The sequence below is a fragment of the Stegostoma tigrinum genome, chromosome 30 (genome assembly GCF_030684315.1).
Source record: "Stegostoma tigrinum isolate sSteTig4 chromosome 30, sSteTig4.hap1, whole genome shotgun sequence".
NCBI lineage: Eukaryota > Metazoa > Chordata > Chondrichthyes > Orectolobiformes > Stegostomatidae > Stegostoma > Stegostoma tigrinum.
Genome location: NC_081383.1, coordinates 37,139,610 through 37,158,689, shown reverse-complemented (window position 1 = coordinate 37,158,689; position 19,080 = coordinate 37,139,610). Strand labels below are relative to the sequence as shown.

General features: G+C 40.3%; 1 protein-coding gene across 8 annotated transcripts in view; it reads left to right on the top strand.

Annotated features, from left to right (window-relative positions):
- LOC125466013 (E3 SUMO-protein ligase PIAS4-like) overlaps positions 1-19,080 on the top strand; it is a 118,223-nt gene that overhangs the window by 64,885 nt on the left and 34,258 nt on the right. For 7 of the 8 annotated variants that reach the window (XR_009442789.1, XM_048560096.2, XM_048560094.2 and 4 more), the window contains 2 exons: positions 9,604-9,685; positions 14,450-14,491. Coding sequence is in view for 7 of the 8 variants with exons in the window: in XM_048560096.2 (XP_048416053.1) it covers positions 9,604-9,685; positions 14,450-14,491 (124 nt within the window). In the remaining variant the exon portion in view is untranslated. The remainder of the gene's footprint in view (positions 1-9,603; positions 9,686-14,449; positions 14,492-19,080) is intronic. The other variant, XM_048560095.2, reaches the window with a different exon arrangement.

The following is a 19,080-nucleotide window of genomic DNA, read 5'->3' as shown; positions in this document are numbered from 1 at the left end:
CTACTGAGTATTGGTGGTGGACGGAGTGGATGCTTGTGGATCTAGTGTCGGTCAAGCAGACTGCATTGTCCTAGATGCTGTCAAGCTTCATAAATGTTGTTGGGGCTGCACTCATCCAGGCTAGTGAGGAGTATTCCATCACACTCCCAACTTGTGCCTTGTAGATGGTTCACAGGCTCTCGGGAGTCAAGAGGTGAGTTACTTGCCACAGTGTTACTAGCCTCTGACCTGCTTTTGTAGTCACTGTGTTTATGTGTTGAGTCCAGTTGAGTTTCTGTTCAATGATAACTCAAGATGTTGACAGTGGGGGATTCAGTGATGGTTACTCCATTGAATGTCAGGGGGCTGTGGTTAGACTGTCTCTCTTGAACTTTATACCTAGATAGACAGCAAACAAATCGGAATGCTACTGTTTCATAAATTTTCTTCTAAGTTTTTCACTGTCCTGGCTAGGAAATGTATTTCAGTTCCCTCATTGCTGAAACAGAATCTTGTCAAATGGCATGGTGGGAGCAACTTCATCACACAGCCTGCAGCAGTTCAAGAAGGCAGTTCACCTGCAGCTTCTGATGGACAATTAGGTTCGGGTAAATGTACACTTTGCCAGTGATGCCTGTGTACTGTGAAAGAATAAGTAACCTTTATTAAAAAGTTGAGAAATGCTTCTGCCAAGAAAATGGCTCCATGGTAACACTGTTAACTGCGTATTGAAAGCATGAACTGTACACAAGCAGCAAATCTGAATTCAGTTAATAGTCTTTTGCTGCATTTTCAACATTTTTAGTTTCTGTTCAAGATTCAGATTTTTTAAATAAAAGCAAAATACTGATGCTGGAAATCTGAAACAAAAACAAAGTGCTGGAGAAACATAGATGCCGCTGGACCTGCTGTGAAAAGAGAAACAGTTAAACATTTTGAGTGCAATATGTTTGTTCCGCAGAAGCATCCTATTGGACTTAAAATGTTAACTCTTGTTTCTCTCTGCATAAATGCTGCCAAACTGGATTTTCTCCACCATTTTCTTTTCATAAGTTTGAGTTTTATTTTATCGAACTCCATAAAATTATCCCTAGTTTATTTTCCGTCTTGTCTCTGGTACCAGCCACAAATAAATTGAATATCTTCTTGAATGCAGATTCTAATCAAGTATTACTGCGAAATGCATACTGTGATCCCACATACATCAAAAGTTGACAGTTACACTTGCGTTTCTTTTTCATTACTTGTTTGCTCAGCAAAAAATCTGAGAGGAGATTACAGTGCAGGCAACATATTAACTATTTGTAACACAACTAGAATGACCCTGAATGGCAATGAATCCAAAGTATCTTAATTTCAAAGATAGCGGGAACTGCAGATGCTGGAAAATCTGAGATAACAAGTTGCAGAGCTGGATGAACACAGCAGGCCAAGCAGCATCAGAGGAGCAGGAAGGCTGACATTTCAGGCCTAGGAAGAAGTATCTAGGCCTTCTTGTCAGCCTTCTTGCTCCTGTGATGCTGTTTGGCCTGCAGTGTTCACCCAGCTCTGCACCTTGTTATCTTTAATTTCAAATTCACATGTGCACACGATGCCAAAGTGAATATTGAAGTCATTTACATTTGTGAACACGCTGCAACAGCTTGAAATTGCCTCCATTCCAATTAAATGATAAGGATGACAAATATGAGAGGATTTGAACTCTCACTGTGTATAATTTGTTTTGTAGTGTGGACCTACTAATTCTATAAATCTCGAACCTTGCAGCTAGAATCCACATAGCATTGTAAAACTTAGACTGACATGATGGAACATCTGGATCACTTTTTGTATATGTAAGAGGCAAGCAATTGCGCATTGCTGTGTATCTGTGGAGTTTTGAGTTGTCAAAGATAATTTAAACTAACTTTTCTATAATAGCACCAATGTCAGATACACTTGGCAAGTGAGGCAATTTTTTTTTCATCAGAGTAAATACTCTTTGTCCCATATCAAACTGAAATGCATAGGGTGGATATTTGTAATATACTTGCGTGGATTTGAGCAGGTTCTTGGCTAGATAAGTTCACTTAATGAAAAAGGTCATTAATTTGAATAAATTGTGCATATTCATGATCATCCATCCTTAACTTCGCAATTCCTTTTGAATCTAGTACTTCACAGTAGAGCATTCCTATTTTTACTTGGATTGTCTGGCCTTACTAGTTGAACTATGAAACAATATTGGTTTGAACAGAATTTGAACCACAACAGCTGGTCTAATCTAACTGGTCTTTGTTCATGCTCTTTCTCTCCTCAGCATCTAACGCTATTGCAGTATATCAGTATTTGTAACTGATCACTTGTTTCATCACTGGAAGTAAAACATACAATATCTCCCTGTTTGGACTGAAATTGCTCAGAAATTCAAATTGAAAAGGTTTTCACTGAGTCATTCATATTTTAACTAGATAGCCATTGCAACATTGGTAAATGGAGACCATGTATATGTTGTTAGCCTTAAAAAGAAAGAAGTAAATGACTTTGATCGTGATTTAAATTTTCAAAAGTCAGACTGATTGACAGCAGTTTTTCATAAGTTTGTCATCATCAGCTGCTGAATACTTTTGAGTTGTTCAATCATGTTGCTCATATGAAAAAACAAAAACCTGTTTAGAATGATTTAATCTGATTGTATTATAGGTTGACAACATGTTTGATTCTGGCACCCAGGTGTCTCAATCAGTCTGCTGTGGGGAGAAAGGTGCTTTTTGAGCAGTACAGCATGCACATTTCCATTTTAGACAGTTAATTTCACTTTGAAAGTCCTTTTTAACTTTTTTTTAAAACTTCAATTTTAGTGTGGAGAGGGACTGAAAATGTGTGCAACTATAATGCCAAAATATTGAATCTTGGAAATAAAATCATGACCAGGGTTAAATTGTGCTTGGCTTCTCCCAGCTGATTTGATTTTTGTTTTTGGGCAGTAGAAATAGATCAAAGTTCTTGTATTAAAATAGCACCACATTTCACTTTGCTGGTATGAATAAAAAAACATGTTTTCCTCTCAGCTGACCTGATGGCTTTTCTCCACAGTTTTCTCAATAAAAGATTGACAAATATAAATACTGCAGCATCCCAGGAACACAACTAATGGCATTTCCTAAAATTCAGTGTCACCTACCCAAGAGCCCACTGTACTGTAAGCATATTCTCCAGTAGTTCAGAACAATATAAAAACCTTATTAGTAAGTAAACAATAAAAACACTTATCGAGCTTTGCAGACCTCCAGTTTCATGGCTAAATATATTTGAAAAAAAATTTAACATTTCTTGATTCAGTGTGGGCTTGTTTCCCAGGTTTTTAATTTGTTTATTCAATCTATTAGTCTCTTTTAAATAGTTTTCTTTCATGTGTGTGGAGAAAGAAATAAAATAAGTTATAACTTATTTAACTAGGCCCCATTCTTCCTCCTTTTGTGTCCGTCAAGAGAATCATAAGTTGAAGCAGAAAATTCTGGAAATATTCAGCTGGTCTGGTAGTGTCTGAGGAGAGAAACTTTTGAAGTTTTGGATGGATAACCTTTTCATTGGAGCTGTAAATAAAAAAAGTACATTTGGGCTGTAACAGGTTTTTAAGCTAGCACGGGGAGGGGGAGAAAATAAACAGGGTGGCCTATGTTAAATTAAGAAACAGATTTAAATAACAAGGGCATCAGGTGCTAGACAAAAGGAGTTGGTAATGGCTCAGTAAAGAAACAGGATGTGTCTACGGGACATGTATGTGTGAAAAGCAGAAATATCACCATTGGTGATTCAAACAATGGCAGCAGTTACGATCAAAAATTGTTGAATTCAATGTTGAGTCTGGAAAACTGAGATTCTGTTGGTCTGCATTTTCTTGAGTCTCAGTCAAACAGTAAGAGATTCTGAGGACAGAGGTCAGATTGAGGAGGGGGTTAGAGAATTAAAATGATACCTGATCAGAAGATCGTCAAAGCTACATTGGGTCTCCACACTATGGAGATCAAATAATAAGCAGCAAAATTCAATATACTGTATTGAAGGAAGTATGCACAAAACTATCGCTTCACTTTGAAGGACTGTGACTTTGGTGAAAAAGGAAGATGTAAAATGGAAGCTGCTGGTTAGGGACCTAGCTTTTTGGCTTAAGTACGAATTGCCTTATGACAGGTGAGATATTTTCAGGGCCTGTGGCTGGAAGCGCTAGAGCTATTTCTTGATTTTATTATGGAGTAATTGAAACTGACTGAAAACTGATCTCTTGTCAGCTGGCACCACCGAAATGATCCCACAACTGATTTTGATCTGAGAGCTGCAGTGCCCCAGAAGTTGGGGTCCCCATCCACTTGTCACTGGGCTGAAGATGGTTGCAGATATTTCAGTCTTGTGTTTTGTAATGAAGAGGCTGTTTGTGAGACTCCTATTCCAGTTAGTTGTTCAATTGCCCACTATAATGTACCACCCAAAATGACAGGACTGCAGAGCTTTGATCTGATCCACTGGTTGTGGGATCACAGAGCTCTATCTATCATCCATTTCCACTATTTGATAGGTGTGTTGTCATGTAAGTTTACCAGGTTGGAACCTCCTCATCTTGATATGCTGGAACTGGCATGCTCTCTTTGCTGATTACTACTCTTTATACAGACTTGATTCTGCAGTGGTAATGGTACGGAAGATATTTGGGCCACGAGGTGAGATCATGCTTGAATGCAACTTATATTACTTCTTTGTTTGAGTTGTGGGTACTGCTTGAACTAATTGCCCTTGAACTGAGATTACTAGGCTGTTTCAGAGTGTAGTCAAGAGTCAACCACATTGCTGTGTGTCTGGATTTACCCGAATGACAGATGCTCCTCCCCTATAGATGTTAGTGAACTAGATGGCTTTCTACAATAATTGATGTTCAATCCATGGTCAACGTTACTGATGATTAGCTCTTGTGTTCCAGATTTATTAGTTGAATTCAGATTTCATAGTGGGATTTGAACCTGTTTTCCCAAGGCAATGTTGTAGCAAATGGATTACAAATCCAGTGATATCATCACTGCTGCCATCTTGCTGCTCGACCACTGGGTGTGGGCCTATATTGCATTTTGCATGTGCAGTTTTGAGCTACTAGACTTAATCTGAATCTATCCTATTCAGCACTGTAATCATGCTGCACATGTTGACGTGAGGATCCCTTCATCATAATAAGACATCTGTCCACCAGGGCTGTGCAGTGGGCACTCCTACCAATACAGATGAATCTCCATGAGGGTGAGATCAAGTCTATTTTGTTTCCTCCCTGAAACACTTCGGACACTTGGTTCCACACTTTAGGAAGAATGTGAAGGTGTGCTTCAGTTGTAAGCATATATTGGAAAAGTTGGAACTATTTCTCCTGGAGAAGAGAAATTCTTGATATTTTAATAGGAGTTCTCAAAATCGTGAGCGGTCTGGACATAGTTTATGGTGGGGTGAAAACTGTTCCCAGTAATGTGAAAATCAAGAATTGGACAACACGGATAAAAGTGGCAAAAGAAACAGTGGATGTACAAGCACAGTTTAAAATAAGGGATCTCTGTCTTAAATCAGAGTTGAGGTGAAAATCTTCTCCCAGAAGGGTCACCACTCTGGGTCTGCCCTCCCCAGAGAGTGATGGAGGCAAGTTCATTGAATATCTTTTCAAGGTCGATTTAGATTCTTTACTTGTAAAGGGCATAGAAGAGTATGTGGAGGGAGGCTAGAAAGTTGTTTTGCAACCAAAGTCATATCATTCATGAACTTGTTATATGATGGCATGGACTCATGGGGTCTGAATGGCACTACTGACCCTGATTTGTTTGTTTAAAACTTTGAATGTGAAACTTTTTAAGCAATGAATTTTTAAGTTCTAGAATAGATGGAGTGCAATGAGAGAAATTTACTCAAGGTATTTAAGAAGAAAATGGATTGTTCTTCCAAAAAGAAGTACAAAGTTATGGGAAGAAATTGGGAGACTGGCACTAGGTGCATTGCTTTTTGAGAGCTAGTATAGAAATGACAGGCTGACTGGCCTTATACAGTAACATTTCTGAGACCTCCCGTTTAGCAGGTATATCTTTCAATACATCAGAAGTGACATCCCCAATCCAGATTACATTCTGTGCCTTTGCTGCCCTCTGTGCTTATTCCAGTTGGTGTTTAACACGGAGGTGTACTGATTCATCAGCTAAGGAAGGGTAGCAAATAGGAATCAACAGGAGGTTTCCTTTTCTATATTTAGCCTGACCCCATGTGACGTTGTGGGGTCTGGACTCTCCAAGGACTTCCAAGATTACTACTTGACACTGCTACTACCCGTAATTAGATCTGCCCTGATGTTGGGAGAGTATTTGATGAATCTGCCCATCACTTGTGAAGTCTGGTTTTTTTAGTATGACTGTCTACCCAAGGCCATTTAATTGATCAGTGGGACAGCACTCTGCATTTCGGCACATGATGCCAGATATTAAAATGACTTTACAGGGTTGACGGGACATGGTGTGCTGTTGTCATTTCTAGTGCCTGAGACATGGCAGTTGATCTCCAGTTCTTTTATTCTTTCTGTTCTCATGGTAGTTTAATACAACTGAATACCGTTTCAGAACTCAACACTTGCTGTGGTTTTGAAACATCAGCTAAGCTAAATTGCTTAAGAACATCTGACTTCCTTCCTTGAAGGATAGCAGTTAACCAGATGGGTTTTATATGGCATTGCGTATTTTAGTGGGCACCATGACTGAAGCTACTCTTCTAAAGCTACTATTTTTCCATATGTATTAATATATTTAAATTTTACAGCTGCTGTGGTTGCAAATGAACTTATCTCCAGAAAGGTAGTTTGGAATTCTGATTTACTAGTTTGATTTATGCCAAATAATATCTTGAGTGTAGAAGTTGATGAGATGCAAAGTGAAGACAAAGGGAACCTATCATGATTTTGGGATGTGGGGAAGAGTGGTGGCAGAAGTGTGGGAATGGATGCAGTTCAGGTCAAATCAACCGACTGGGGGAAGATGCTTTTTTAAGGAAATGGGAAGACCTATCATAAGGACTGATTAAAACTAATAAAATCCTGAAACTGCTTGCAACTGAATTTAGGCTGTTGGCCCTTCATCAGAACTGAAGAAAGAGAAGTGTAATAGGTTTTGAACAAGTGGAATTAGGAAGGGGCACACAAAGACAAGTGAGATGCCTTTTAGAAGCAAAGATGAAGTTTTGTTTTTGTGCGTGTTTGAAGTGAGAGCAGGAACTGGCACCAATATGTTTATAAAAATGTTGGAGGAAGACCTGGAGCGTCAGAAGCCAACCTAATGGGGTTTATAAAATCATGAGGGGCATGGACAGGGTTAGTAGCCAAGGATTACTTCCCAGGGTAGGGGAGCTCAAAACTAGAGGGCATATGTTTAAGGTGAGAGGGAAAGATTTAAAAGGGACCTGGGGGCAACTTCTTCACGCAGAGGGTGGTGCACGTATGCATTGAGCTGCCAGAGCAAGTGGTAGAGGCTGGTACAATTACAACATTTATGTTGACATAAATACATTTTGAATAGAAAGGATTTGGAGGGATATGGGCCAAATGCTGGTAAATGGGACTAATTTAATTTAGTTTATCTGGTTGGCATGGGCAACCTGCAGTGAAGGTTCTTTTCCATGCTGTGTAACTCTGACTCTGAGGTAGCAGACCTGAGTCGAACTGGAATAAAGAATAATTGTCACATATCATTAAAGGTTGGCTTAGCCAGGATCATATGTGAGTTTTCATTGCAACAGTTACTTGGAGGAAATGAGTGGAGTAAAGGAATAAATTGTTCAATGTAAAAATGCATTCAGCTATGTAGAAGTTGTTGGTAGTGAATGTTGACTGACTGGTTGGTTGGATTTCTGTTTGGGAAGATGCAGAGAGCAGTCAGACTGTCCTGATGGGAAGGATGAGCACTGGGTTGGCTTTTTACCACAGGCATCCAATGGTTAGTGACAAGAACAGGTTAAAAACTACAGGTCTACAAGGAACAGCATTAAGGAATGTTGGACCAGAGAAACAGGATTAGGCCATTCAGCACCTTTTTCAGTTATTCAATGAGATCATGCTGATCTGTGACCTAACTCTGTGCAAACAATTGCCCATCTTCCTTAATATTTCTATCGTTAATAGAAATCTTTACAACTCAGTTTTAAAATTACAGTTAATCAGCATCTACATGCTATTTGTGGAAGAAAGGTCTGAATTTATAATACATGTTGTATATAATATGTTTATTAATATAACTCATGAGCAAGTGTGCTTAGATTCAAAATAACAATTTCCCTTAGGCTGGCCAATCAACAGAAATTATTTCTATCTGCCCTATCTATTATTCTTTATTATCTTGAAAGTATCAATTAAATTACTATTTACTCCTCTATATTTCAGAAAACACTGCCCTAAAGTGTGATCTTTGTCTTTTAATTTAAACACTGGAGTCCTTTGTAAGTGGGTAATTAGCCTTAGTCCACAAACGAGGTGCTCTCCATTAGAAAGAGACTGGTTGATTATATAGTGTGAAGGGCAGCCCTCCATGAATCCCATACTCCTGCACTATACTCTAGCTGTTTGGCCAGCTGAACTGCATGGACTGTTAGGGGTCCAATGTAATTCTGATAAATCTGAGGTTGGAGGCCTTGGAAGGATCTCCTGAAGAGATTAGATCATTGACAGTGTTGGACAGTAGAACTTTTGAGACCTTTCGTTAGCACTTTACCCAGGTTGCTTATTGGTTGACTGTTGCCTACTGCTGTTTGCCCTTCCTCATCCATTCAGCTGCTTGCCCTTGCATTTCCGTTCTTTGCTTTTTATCTGCTACTCATCCCTAACAATGTCAGAGAGGAGGCAAGTGCTATTATCACAAAGTAAACAACCGTTCTAAAAATATCAAAATAGCACATTAAACACTGACCATCTGATAAGACTGACCTGTGTACTTGCTAACTCTCAAAATAGCACATATATAAGCCACTTCGAAAGCTGTTAGGTTGTGGGGTGGGTGGTGGGGAGACTGCATTTCCACGGTCACGTCATGTTGTTCTTCTTTCTAGCTAATTTCTACAACACTTCCAGCAGTTAGTCTATCTTAATTATCACAGAACCAATAGATTGAATGGCTACAGAACACGCAGTCAGCTTCTGCAAATTCAGGTTTTGAGTAGAACATTTTCTGTTAAGAATAGATTTGCAATGGTGTAGTAGTATAGTACAACTATGACAACCATGAATTACAGTATGATTAGTTCTCCCCCACCCCCCCCCCCCCCCATACCTTGTGGGGGAGTTATGTAATTAAGCTGATTATTCATTGAATTTAATGGGTTGGATAGTCCTAATATTTGTAAAACATTTCTTTGTCAGTTTAATATTCCTCCTTTTATTGCAAACTTGCATGGTCTAAGTGTTCCCTGGATAATTTTAAGGAAGTTTAATATTTTAGTGATACATTTATGAACTATTGCAATTCATTTTATATCTACCCTTGTCAAATTTATATTTCTTATTCATTATTCATTGGGATTCATTATTCTGTCTAGTCATACTGCATTTATAACTGGTTGCAATTCAAAATAATTTGACTTTTCTTTTAGTTCCAACCACCAGTGAAAGGATTCAAGAGAATCAGTTCAGTTTTACATTAACTGATAAACAGAGAGAACAGATTATCTCTGGGTAAGTAGAAAACACTGTTTTTTCAAATATTAAATAGTGTCGAACACATGCAGTGTTTTCATGACTGCTAATAAACTCTTTTTTTTAAAACTAAGAATATGTTGTAGTAGAGGGTATTCATTTGCGAAAAGTTAGCCTGTGATTTGTTCGAATGGGGTTCTACAAATGAACTTTTTTTTTCTTTGTCCCCTGACTCTAAACTGAAGTATAAATCTGACTACTTGAAAGCAACAGCAAGTCTTCAGCCAAAATTATGATCTATGTTGTAGGATGTCTTTTGTTAATGCATAAGAAAGGAGGAAACCCACACAAGTCAGCATCGTATAAGGATGTGAATTGTTTAATCTCTTGAATATTTCTTTTGGCATTTGGTGAGAATGACTGCCTTATCTAAGACCTAATCTTTTTGCTCCTGATAACTTAATAACTAGTTAACAGAAATCATTCAGTCAATGAGTTTAAAATTAACACTTCACCCAGCATCATCTTGCATTTGAGGAAAGGTTTCAGAATTTTACTAGCCCTTGCATGCAGAAGTATTTATTGACTTCTGCAAGTGTGGATTTCGAGGATCTGCCTCCTCTTCCTAAATTTCCCAACTAGCAGAAGTGATTTCTCTCTATCTGCCCCGTCATTTCCACCCAATATCTTGAAAACTTCAATCAAATTGCTCTTTAATCTTCTAAATCTCAGAAAATATGCACCATTTTGTAAATCTACACTGCATTCTTTAAAGATCACTTTCCAAGAATTGAACAAAGTCAAGAAGGTTTGCTCTATCCAGTCCATTGTATAGCTGTAGCATGACTTCTAATCTCTTGTGTTTGAATTAATCATTTTTTCTTCCAAACACACAACTACTACCATCTAGAAGGACAAGGTCAACAGATACATGGAAATGCCACCAAATGGACTGAAGATCAAGAAAGCAACTCACCGCCACATTCTCGAGGGCAACTAAAGAGACACAATAAATGATGTCCACATCCCATTAAGGAATTTTAAAAATCAGTAATCCATTAGCCTTTGTTTGAGGCATAAAGACCCAACAGTTCTTTTGGCTTTCCACTACTCCTAGCTTTTCAGTATTTAGAAAGTACTCCTTTATTTATGCTTTTTATATCCAACATGGGTGACCTCGGCTTGCCTATATTGAAACTGTTTATCAGTTTTGCCCATACACTTGATCTATAACTATCCCTTTGTAACTTTTATAATTTTTGTCGACAATCCTGCTATCATTATGTCAGCGGCAAACTCAAATGCAACTCTGTTCCAATATCTAAACCCTTAATTATTACAAATATTCATTTTGGCCATCCCAATCCTGCCAATTAACAGTATTCTTATTCTGTCGCTCAGCTGAATTTTTAACCAGGCTGATAATTTACTCATAATTTTACAAGTTGCAATTTTGGCTATCATTTTTTAAGGGACTTTATCAAATGCTTTCTGGAAGTTGACTGAAGTGTCATCCCTCATCCTGTACTTCTGTCACATGTTCAGAAGATTCAGTAAGGTTCAGGCTTAAACTACCTTTCTACAAGTAGTTGTTAGTTGACTGTAATCAGTTGAAAATTGCAAGTGTCTAGAACATAGAACAGTACAGCACAGTACAGGCCCTTCGGCCCAATATGTTGTGCCAACCTATTATGATCAATCTACCCTGCATACCCTACATTTTACAATCCTCCACGTGCCTATCCAAAAGTCGCTTAAAAGTCTCTAAAGTGTCCGACTCCTCCACCACTCTCTGCGTGAAGAACCTACCTCCAACATTTCCCCATACCTTCTTCCAATCACTTTAAAATTATGCCCCCTGAGAAAAAACTCTGTCATGCCTCTCATCATCTTGTACACCTTTATCAAGTCACCTCTCATCCTTCTTCACTCCCATGAAAAAAGCCCTAGTTCCCTCAACCCTTCCTCATCAGACCTGCCCTCCAGTCCAGGCAGCATCCTGGTAAATCTCCTCTGCACCCTCTCTAAAGATTCCACATCTTTCCTATAATAAGCTGACCAGAACTGAACACAATATTCCAAGTGTGGTCTAGCCAGAGTTTTATAGAGCTGCAGCATAACCTCACAGCTCTTAAACTCATTTCCCCTGCCAACGAAAGCCAACACACCATACGCCTTCTTTACAACCCTGTCAACTTGGGTAGCAACTTTGAGGGATCTGTAGACGTGGACCCCAAGATCCCTTTGTTCCTCCACACTGCTGAGAATCCAGCCATTAACCTGTATTCTCCATGTCTAAGTTATAGTAATTTCCAGGTAACAGAAGTTACAATAGATGGTTGACAACTTGGTCTATTGTTCTTGCTTTTCCTCTATCACCTTAAGATCGTAAGAAACAGATATGAGAGTACAATATGCAGCCCCTCAGGCCTGCTGCACCATTCTAAACAAATGTATTGATCTTTCGCATCAACTGCACATTCCTACTTGCTTCCCATGTTTCTTGATTTTCCAAGAGATCGCAGATTTATTCCAGCCTTGAGTATATTCTGTATATTCAGTGACATCTTGAATGCTCTGGGGTCAACAGTTTTAAAAACGTATCAGGCTCTGAGAGAGGAAATTTTGCCTCATCTCAGTCCTAAGTGATTAACCCTAATACTGTTCCTGTATTCTAGCCTTTGTCTATTATGTCAAACCCTTACAGAATTTTTATATGTTCAGGGAAATTACCTCCGTTTTCAAAGCCCACAATCAAGGGAACTTGAAGATCAGTTAGGGCACCTGCCATACACTGAATTAGCACAGGGCATTTGCCAATTTCCTTCAAGGCTGTTGTTTCCCATTAATCTCTGCCAGGCCAAACAGACAAAAAGTAGTATATCAACTGATTTACCACAGATTAAAGAGAAGATTGATCTGACCTCAGACGAAGGCCAGAGTGAGGGTAGGGCCGATCAGGGACGGTGGAGGGAACTTGTGAGCGGAGTCAAAGGAGGTAGGGGAGGTCCTTAATGAATACTTTGCTTAAGTATTCACCAGTGAGAGGGACCTTGACGTTTGTGACGACAGCATGAAACAGGCAGATATGCTCGAACGTGTTGGGAAGGAGGATGTGCTGGAAATTTTGAAAAACACGTGGATAGATAAGTCTCGTCGACCAGATGGGGTATACCCAAAGTTACTACGGGAAGCAAGGAAAGAAATTGCTGCCCCTTTGGCATTGACCTTTGCACCCTCACTGTCCACTGGAGTAGTGCCAGAAGATTGGAGGGTGGCAAATGTCATTCCCTTGTTCAAGAAAGGGAAGAGGGATAATTCTGGAATTGCAGGTCAGTCGGTCTGTCTTATGTGGTGGGCAAATTATTGGAGAGGATTCTGAGAGAAAGTATTTATGATTATTTGGAAAAGCACAGTTTGATTAGAAATAGTCACCATGGCTTTGTGAGGGGCAGGTCATGCCTCACAAGCCTCATTGACTTGTTTGAGGATGTGACAAATCACATCACTGAAGCTGGAGCAGTGGATGTGGTGTATGTAGATTTTGGCAAGGCATTTAATAAGGTTCCACATGGTAGGTTCATTCAAAAAGTGAGGAGGCATGGGATTCAGGGAAATTGGCTGCCTGGATACAGAACTGGCTGCCCAATAGAAGAGAGGGTGGTAGTAGATGGAAGGTATTCAGTCTGGAGCTCGGTGACCAGTGATGTGCCTCAGAAATCTGTTTTGGGACCTCTGCTGTTAGTGATTTGGAAGAGGAAGTGGAAGGGTGGATTAGTAAGTTTGCCAATGACACAAAGGTTGGTGGAGTTGTGGACAGCTTGGAGGGTTGGTGAAGGCTGCAACGGGACATTGACAGGATGCAGAGCTGGGCAGAGAAGTGACAGATGGAATTCAACCCAGAGAAGTGTGAAGTGATTCATTTTGGAAGGTCGAATTTGAATGCAGAATACAGGGTTAATGCAGGATTCTCAGCGGTGTAGAGGAACAGAGAGATCTTGGGGCCCCCGTATAGAGATCTTCAAAGTTGCCACCCAAGTTGATAGGGTTGTAAAGAAGGCGTATGGTGTGTTGGCTTTCATTGGCAGGGGAATTGAGTTTGAGCTGTGAGGTTATGCTGCAGCTCTATACAACTCTAGTTGGACCACATTTGGAATATTGTGTTCAGTTCTGTTCACCTCATTATAGGAAAGATGTGGAATCTTTAGAGATGGTGCAGAGGAGATTTACCAGGATGCTGTCTGGACTGGAGGGCAGGTCTTGTGAGGAAGGGTTGAGGGAGCTAGGGCTTTTTTTCATTGGAGTGAAGAAGGACACGGGGCAACTTGACAGAGGTCTACAAGATGATGAGGGGCATAGATAGTGGATAGTCAGAGACTTTATCCCAGGGCAGGAATGGCTGTTACGAGGGGACATAATTTTACAGTGATTGGAAGAAGGGGTAGGGGAGATGTTGGAGGTAGGTACCTCACAGAGTGATGGGCGTTTGGAATGTGCTGCCAGCAGTGGTATTGGAATCAGATACGTTAGGGACATTTAAGCAACTCTTGGATAGGCACATGGAGGATAGTAAAGTGTAGGGTATGCAGGGTAGATTAATCTTAGGATAATAGGTCAGCACAACACTGTGGGCTGAAAGGCCTGTACTGTGCTGTACTGTTCTATTCTATGTTCTGTGTTAACTCCATTCTATGTATTTTTTTATTTCTTTTTAGAATGGGCTTTGCATTTGAGGCATGTGAAATTTCTTTACACAAATTTTTATAAACATTTTAAGTTTAGGCTTTATTTGCTTTCTTCAAGATGTTCAAAGAATGGCGCGCAGTCAATTCAAGTGCAGTTAAGGTAAGCAGTACAATATAATTCCAAGTAATGCACTTTTGTAAGTCAATGAAACTTTAAATGTTTCCAGTTTAGTCCAAGCCAGAGCAAATTCCTACTGTAGAGATACTAAAAGGATCATTTTGCTCTCGTGCTATGTGAACTGGAAGTGTTGGCATATCTTTTTGTAGTGATTGTCACATGGTCAGGCAGCTGGACCTCCATCGAATTAACTCCCTGATTGGGACTGCTAACCTGGTCCAGTCAGGGAATCCCGGCTGATAGTTAGATAGATATAAATAGGAGTTCTGGAAAATATAGAATAAAGTTCTTGCATGACTCTGTCTTTTTACTGAGTCACTACATATTTGCACACAGCTACTTATGATGCAGGGAAAATGTAAGCACCACTGCCGGAGCCCCTTTGCATGCAGTTGTAGTGGTAGAGGGAGGAACTGGAATCTCAGATTGTTTCTTGTTTCCTTCCTAAAATAAAGAGACAGGAGTGTCAGCGGTTCTGTTTACTCTGAGGAATCTGGGCCAGTGTCCCATACAATGCACGCATACATAAACAATACTATGGTGACAGGATGCCTCTGTGGAGCTAATTAAATTGCAGTGAGAGAGGGACAAAAAGCACCTGAAGAAATTCACTCGAAACAGTTGTCTTTGATTTGTGATAAGCATTTCTGGCATCATACGGTTATTCGGGAAGCTTGATCCAATTGATCCTGCTATCGAAGACTAAGTCTAGTATGTGGAAAGAATGTATCATTTATTTCTCAGCAAATGACATTGGGGCTGTTGAGAAGCAACGAGTAATTCTCCTAATACCTTGTTGACCAACAGCTTTTTCGGTTATTAGGAGCCTAATGTTTGCTGAGACACCAGCTAACTAAATCAGTCGAGGTTGTAGTAAGGAAAGTTATGACCTCAAGCCACCTTGAATTCTGAGACTCTATTATTTTTACAGAGTATGTCAAGAGCAGGGAAATCTGTGGGGATTTTTGACAAGGTTACGACAACTGGCAGAGTCATGTGACTTTGGTTTAACCCTTTTATGAGATGCTGACAGATCATTTGCTTTGTGGGATTAATGACGTAACGATACAAAAGCATCTATTAGCTGAAGCCTAACTGGATTCGTATAGCCACTACAACTGGCTTTGTCATTAGAAAGTATTGCAAGTGGGGCATTTGCGTTAGAGTATTCTAGTGGAAGTGGACACCCTCAACAGGTCTACTGAGCTTGGGGGACACCACTTGAGTGAAAGCAATTGCATAGCCTCGCTCAGGACACACCCTGAACAGGGGGACTCTAGGCCAGCCCACAGCAAAACCCCAAAACAGAACCAAGCTTTGGCCAAACAGTTAACTTTTTCTTCAGGATCCAGGCCAACAAGCCATTGTAGTTGCTGCCACTATGTGGACTCGACAGCAAAAGAGTCCCAGTAGCCATGAATTCAGTAAGAGAATCCATGGGTTGGTATCCAGGAGAGTGCACACCTTGGAAAATCCACCAACATCTGGAACAGTTAAATTGCTTAGCAACATCCAAATCGGAACCAATCAAAATAAAAATCTGGTTAAATGGTCACCCAGTTCTAATGGAGGTTGATACCGGCACAGCAGTTTCAGTGATTGCAGAACCAGTCTTTAACAAAATTTGCTGTGGGCCTCAACCCCTAAGTTTACACAAGACCTTGGCTAATTTGAAAGTCTGTGCTGGGAAACCTTTTACAGATTATGGGTAGACTTTGGTTTCGGTCTCTTGTGAGAAGCAGCTGGTTCAGTTACCACTGATTGTGTTGTAAAGCTTGGACTCAAGTTTGTGGAAAAATTGTATGAGAAAGATTTTCTCCCCTTCTTTTTTTATTTGCTTAGAAAATGTCCGCCTGAGTGAAGTCTTAATTAAATATCTGGAGGTTTTCAGGAAGGTGCAGGGTCTATCAGAGGAGACAAGGCCACCTTGCATGTTGACCAGGAAACAGTTCCATCGTCCTGCAAGGGTTGCCAGTTTGATTTGCCTTGCAAAAATAGAGGCAGAAATCAGAAGGCTGGAAAGCCAAGAATCATCAAACCAGTGCGGTTTTTAGCATGGTCAGCTATTGATAATCAAACCCAATGGGTTGGTTTGCCTTTTGTGTGGATTTTAAACAAACAGTAAACCCTTCATGCAGCTGGATAAACGTCTAATTCCTTGCCTAAAGGACTTGTACGCAACGCTGGCTGGGGAACTGTCCTTCATGATGCTGGCCATGCATACCTGCAATTGCAATTAGATGAGGATTCCTAGAAGTATGCTATAATTAATACCTATGAGTTTATACTACTATGAGTACCATTTTTCAGCAGATCATGGAAAACATTTTACAAGGTCTGTCCCAGGTCGCCATTTACCTGGATGATGTGCTAATAACCAGGAAGACCAATAAAGAGCCCTGGAAGAACTGATGCATAGCAGCTTCTCCAAGGCCTTGGAAGGGAAAAAGCTGTGTTCCAGGCATCTCGAGTGACTTGGTTGGCTTATAAAGTTGAAAAGACTGGGTTACACTTATTGGAAGATAAAGTGAGAACATTCAAAGGTGCCTTGGCTCCCATGTCCGCACTGGAGCTTAGGTTTTTCTTTTGGTTAGTGAGTAATTATCAAGTAAACTGTTCTCCATCCTGGCACACTTCTATCTATTGAAAAAGAGTCGGCCTTGGAAATGGTCTATAGTCAAGCTGTAGCTTTCAGGGAAGTGAAGAATCAGCCACCACTGTCTACGGTATTGGCACACCATGATCCCAAGCGGGCTGTGGTGCTGACATGCAATACCTCCTCGTACGGTATTGGGATAGTGTTATCTCCAGATGGCAGAATGGAGAAGACGCCCAGAAGCATGTGTTTCCTGGACTTTGGCTGATGCAGAGTGCAGTTATGCCCAGATAGGGAAGGAAGGTTTGGCAGTTTTCTTTGGTGTAAGAAAGTTCCATTAGTACCTTTTTTTTAATGGATGTAAATTTGTAATAGTGACAGATCACAAACTGCCGCTAAGGCTACTTAAAAAGGACAAGGCCGTGTCGCCCGTAGTTTCAGGTTGAAATCCATAGTGGGTTCTTATTCTGTGTGTACACTTACAATCTGGAACACTTTGGTTAGCCAAGGGGCAAATATGAATGCCTTGAGCTGCCTCCCATTGGCAGATATGCCATCTGGAAGAATCTGTTCTGGTTTTAAACTTTCTGGACACCCTCTCAGTCACTGCTGACAATATATGACCGAGGACGCAAAAAGACCTGGTCCTGGCAAAACTGAAATAGCTGGTGGTGATGGGTGAAACTAAAGGGCCACCGTAACCAGAATTTAAATCTTTAGGAACCAATGAGACCACATCACTGTAGAGGATAGAATTTTATTATAGGCTGTAAGAGCGAGTGTCCCAAGCAAAGACCACTCCCAGATACTGGCTGAACTCATCCAGGGGTTTCCAAAAAAAACTTCTGGCTGGTATCTATGCCTGGTTGCTAGGATTGGATGCAGACATGACCCTGTTGGTAGGGCACTGCATAGAGTGCCAACAAGGACAAAATTTACCACAGCAGTTCCTGCACATTCACGTGAATGGCCAGGTAAACCCTGGATTCTGTTACACATTGAACATGTCAGCCATTTAATGGGGCTCGATGTTCTTCGGCATTGTGGACGCCCACTCAGTGGTTGGACTGCGTAGAGTTCATTCATCAAACATGGGTGACGATGCACAAGACGCTTGCAGGTTTTCTGATACACTGATTCCTCAAAGTGTTGATCACAGACAATAGACCGTTATTTACCTACAACGAATTTGAACATTTCCTAAAGTCAAATAGCATTCAGCACACAAGGATAGCTGCATACTATGCATCGTTCAATCTGGCAGATATTGGAATAACCCAGCATGTAAATACAAGGCTGGCTCTAGCAGATTGGCTAATGGGGAGAAGACTCTGCACTAGACTAAATCTGAGCTTCCTGGACCTGGAGAGGAGGGTGAAAAGACGTCAGGAACACCATTGCTGGACACAAGGTTCCCCTAAGTGAGTTTACTTCAGCGGACGAAATATTCAAACACAAAAGATAATTTTACTTTTTTTTTAATGAAATCTTTGGGGATGTGAGAAATTTGGGACACCACTTTTAAACAGGCACACTAGGTAGGTTTGGATCTTTGGTTCCCTCGTTTCTTCGCCAGTGCAATTTCTTCTGTTGTTTCTGTTTGTTGATGACTGAACAAATATCATTGCTGTGAGGCGTCAGCTACCCTGTTAGCCATTCTTGTAACAACTAGAATGGGAGAATGCAAACTAGATGGACCTCAGTCTGTCTAATCAAACAATTCCAATTGGTCCAATGCCACTTTCTGTAAGAAATATCAAGAGATTAACAAAATTTGTCATTTTTTTAAAAAAAATGCTTCACCAATGTCTCATTGAAATGCTCAAACGTATTAGTGTACTCCAAGGAAATAAATTCTTCATCAATATCTAGTTCAGATATATTAATCTTAGTCATTCAGTTGTGCAGAGTGGCTGGCTCTTCCTGATGATCGGCCAGGTGTGTATGAGCTCTCATTCTGCCAATCCACTGGGTC